The sequence below is a fragment of the Beta vulgaris genome, chromosome 5, assembly GCF_026745355.1.
Source record: "Beta vulgaris subsp. vulgaris cultivar EL10 chromosome 5, EL10.2, whole genome shotgun sequence".
Taxonomy (NCBI): Eukaryota; Viridiplantae; Streptophyta; class Magnoliopsida; order Caryophyllales; family Amaranthaceae; genus Beta; species Beta vulgaris.
In genome coordinates this window covers 67316594-67321161 of record NC_079206.1, presented here as the reverse complement: position 1 = coordinate 67321161, position 4568 = coordinate 67316594, and the positions used below count along the sequence as shown (strand labels likewise).

Here is a 4568-nt window from a genome sequence, read left to right as displayed (position 1 = left end):
AATCCAATTCAAAATACACAGTAATTCGTCATATGTAGTTATTGCAACACCTCATGCAGGTACAGATTTGCATATACCAAGTTTTTAGATTTCATCACATTCTATTTTACTTGAATGTTGTTAAGATGTTTCTTTTCCCCTTGACGAATATTATCTCAATTTCATTACTAGTTCTATAATGTTTGCAATGCTTGTTTAAATCAGCTTTTGCAGTTTCGTCTGGTACTAGTTTCTTGCTTCTGTCTTATTTCTGCATTCTTAAGCTGTGCTTTCCAGTTTTGTTTTTCATTTGACGATGGGCCAACCAAATGATGCTGTCTGTTCACACTTTAAACCTGAGCGTCTAGAAAATATTTTAGATTTATCCGATGATGGGAAATTCAGAGTTAAAGGTGTGAGTTTGCTCACAGACATCCCCACCAATGTCTCTTTCACTGAATACTCAGGTTTCTGTAAATCCTCTGATTCAGATGCACCTCCTGCCTTACTTCGCTTTGTCGATTCCATTTCCTATAGAGGAGGCTTCTTGGGCTTCCAAGTAGAGGTGCCCTCTGATAGGCTAACTAACTCACTAGGGAAATTCACTGACAGGAATTTTCTTAGCATATTTAGGTTCAAAGCATGGTGGTCTTCCCAATGGGTGGGAACTAATGGGTCGGATCTAGAAATGGAGACTCAATGGGTTCTTTTTGAAGTTCCCGAGATCAAGTCCTATGTTCTCATTGTGCCTATAATTGAGGGTAGTTTTAGGTCTGCCCTTCACCCAGGGGATGATGGGCATGTCTTGATCTGTGCCGAGAGCGGTTCCACCCATGTGAAATCATCATCTTTTAAGTCCATAGCTTATGTTCATGTTAGTGATAACCCTTACAACATAATGAGGGAGGCCTATAGCGCTATTAGGGTTTACCTTAATACATTTAGGCTCCTAGAAGAGAAATCTATCCCAACAATAATAGACAGATTTGGTTGGTGCACTTGGGATGCTTTTTACTTGACTGTCGATCCTTCTGGTGTATGGGGTGGGGTCAACGATTTTGCTGAGGCCGGAGTTCCTCTTAAGTTTCTGATCATCGATGATGGGTGGCAAAGCATCAGTTTCGATAGCGATGAACCTCCTCAAGACTGCAAGAACATAGTCCTTGGTCGGGAACAAATGACAGCAAGACTTTACAGACTTGAAGAAGGAGAAAAGTTCAGAAAATACAAGGCAAGATCCTTGCTTGCTCCCGATGCTTTTGCTTCCTATGATCCCATGAGGCCAAAGAATATAATTGCCAAAAGCATCGAGATCAGGGAGACCAACATTGCAAGGAATAAAGCAAATGAGTCCCAGATGTCACTGCTGGATGTAAAAGTTGATAAGTTGAAGCAAGAATTACATATGATGTTGAAAGATGTTAGAATATATGACGGAAAGGCCTGCAAAGATGAAGCATGCGGTATGAAGGCATTTACCAAAGATCTCAAAACTAAGTTTAAGGATTTGGATGATATTTGGGTATGGCATGCCCTTTGTGGTGCTTGGGGTGGTGTAAGGCCGGGAGCAACCCATCTTAATTCTAAGGTGATGCAAATTAGAATTTCCCCTGGACTTGATGGGGTGATGGAGGATGCTGCTTCAGTAAGAATAGCCGAAGGTGGGATTGGACTTGTTCATCCCGATCAAGCCACTAACTTCTACGATTCAATGCATGCTTACCTTGCTAGTGCAGGTATTACAGGTGTTAAAGTGGATGTTTTTAATGTAAGTTCAATTCTCTCTCTCTCGCTCTGTCTTGATATTAGTGATTGTTTGGTTGAACAAATGAAATTTATTTCCGAAAGTTGTTTTTAATCTTTTTTTTTCTTCCTTTTTTCTTTTTTGAGTATCTCATGTAGTTTCATCAACTAGGAAGTGCAAATTGTTAGTTTGGTGGATCTATGTACGAAACATCCTGCACTTGGTGGGAAGTATACTTCCTATGTTTTGGTCAACAAAACAAATTCTGATTCATTTCCTAGGAACTTATGCTTCCAATGTGTACTATATCAACCAAAACAACACTTAATCTATTCTTTAATTTCTAATTAGGCTATCTTTTTGATATAATCTTGATCTGACCCAAAGTTTTCTGAGACTGCTCGGTGATCTGAACTGCTCTAATCAAATTCTAAGTGGTTAACAACAAGAAGTTGCTATTTCCAGAATAAGGCTATATGCTCAAATCTTTATGTCTAATATGATTTGATATGATAAGTGTAACTCATGCATGACAGACCCTTGAATACTTGTGTGAGGATTATGGAGGTCGAGTCGAGCTTGCAAAGCGTTACTATGATGGGCTAACAAAATCAGTGAAGAAGAACTTCAGCGGCATCAACATACTCTCAAGCATGCAACAATGCAATGACTTCTTTTTCCTTGGAACCAAACAGATAGCGATGGGGAGAGTAGGTGAGCATCCTTTCTATGATTTTTATTATCACACAAAAGCTTGTATACAACATGTGTAATTTAATCACACCAAATTACAAAATTTTGCCGTTTACTCTTGGATTATATGTGCTTTGGAGAGAGTTTGTATATACACACTTGTAATCATGAATTTCATGCTCGTGAATAATAAGTTTAATCGATATCATTCTTTTCTTAACGAAAAATGAAACACTCCAACAAATGTTCTAGGGAACAAATGAAAGCAGTTAACCAACATGAATTTAAGCAAAGCTTTAGGGACATTCTTAAAATCTCGAATGTCAAAAGTGCAGCATCTTGGCTCATGATCATCTCTGATTCTTTATTTGTCAGCTGACGACTTTTGGGGAAAAGATCCTTATGGTGACCCGGAGGGAGAGCTATGGCTACAAGGGTTGCATATGGTTCATTGCTCCTACAATAGCTTATGGATGGGTCAGATAATTCACCCTGATTGGGATATGTTTATGAGTGATCATGTCTGTGCGAATTTTCATGCTGTCTCACGGGCCATCTGTGGTGGACCTGTATATGTGAGCGACTCTCTTGGATGCCATGACTTCAATCTCCTCAAGAAACTCGTTTACCTTGATGGAACCATCCCTATATGCCAACACTTTGCTCTCCCTACCAGGGATTGCATCTTCAAGAGCCCTCTTTTCAACAACACTGTCCTCAAGATTTGGAACTTCAACAAGGTAATGAAGATCTGTCTGCTCTATTAAATTTCAAATATTTTGGTGTTACCTTCCTTTATATCATAATTCTATCTTGCACCCCTGTGCATACTAGTCATAATTCTATCATGCACCCCTGTGCCTACTCAGTCAGATATTTTGGGCAACACATGCAGACCAGCCCCCTAAGTTTGGGTAATTATGAATATACAACTAGGAGTAAGGTTTATATAGCTCGGATTCTTCATTTTACCTTAAATTCTAGTGTCGGGTCCTTGACACTTCATTGTCGTCCAAAACCATGGAAATTTCTTTAATAAAAATCCCTTGTTGAACTCTTGGATATGTATCTGCACTCGATAAGAGTAATTGAGTCCAAGTAACATGGTGAAATGTAGAAGTGTTGCTTGTATGTATCATACAATCATTATATATATATTTCACTGTCCTAATTATACTTTGCTTTGGGCCGGAACAGTATGGAGGAGTGATTGGGGCTTTCAATTGCCAAGGAGCGGGTTGGGATCGGAAGGAGAGAAGGTTCAAAGGTTACAAACAATATTACAAAACTATAGAAGGTTCAGTTCATGTAAATGACATAGAATGGGATCAGAAGTTGGAAGCACTGAAAATGGGTTATGCTGAAGAATATGCAGTCTATCTGAATCAAGAAAACTTTGTTGTTTTGGTGAACCATGAATCTGATCCTATTCAAGTTGTGCTAAAACCATCTTCCTTTGAGCTTTATAGCTTTGTACCCATCAAGAAAATCAAAGAAAATGTAAAATTTGCACCTTTTGGTTTGACAAATATGTACAACAGTGGAGGAACAATCCAGGAATTAGACTACAAAGAAGAGGGCATTGCCAAACTGAAGATAAAAGGAAGAGGGTCTTTCTTGGCTTACTCAAATACATCTCCAAAGATTTGTATGGTGAATGGAGTTGAAGTTGAATTTATATGGACTCACCAAAACAAGATGGAATTTGACATTCCATGGGTTAATGAAACTTGTGGTGTTTCTGAAGTGATTGTTCGATTTTCAATTTAATGCATATATTCATGTGATGTCTTATTTTCGTTATCAAAAAAGAGAAAGGAGCACTTTAATAATGGTACTAGTGTATAAGCTAATCTCTCTTTTTTCTCTTGTTTGGTAATAATTAGTTTGTTGTTTAGTTATACTTTTTTTTAAAGCTATTTCTACTTTTTCATTTTGATTTTTTAATAAATGTTAGACAGAGTGTTGATCATGAGAACAGATCTAAAAACTTCACTATGATGTTATAACATTAAAGAATATACTTGATTACAATTGTAATTAACTCGAAACTTTATTAAGATTTCTAAACTGCTCTAATAAAAGTGTACAAGTTGAGTCAAGTAACCCCGAGCTCAAGCTTTACTTATTAAAACTTCAATGAAGGATTTTT

At 37.6% G+C, this 4568-nt stretch overlaps 1 protein-coding gene across 1 annotated transcript; it reads left to right on the top strand.

The window, feature by feature from the left end:
• The first annotated feature begins 295 nt into the window (after positions 1-295).
• On the top strand, positions 296-4186 carry LOC104894856 (stachyose synthase). The gene is made up of 4 exons (XM_010681200.1): positions 296-1747; positions 2260-2437; positions 2792-3156; positions 3614-4186. The coding sequence occupies exons 1-4, from the start codon at positions 296-298 to the stop codon at positions 4184-4186; spliced, it is 2568 nt and encodes an 855-aa protein (XP_010679502.1).
• The last annotated feature ends 382 nt before the right edge of the window (positions 4187-4568 follow it).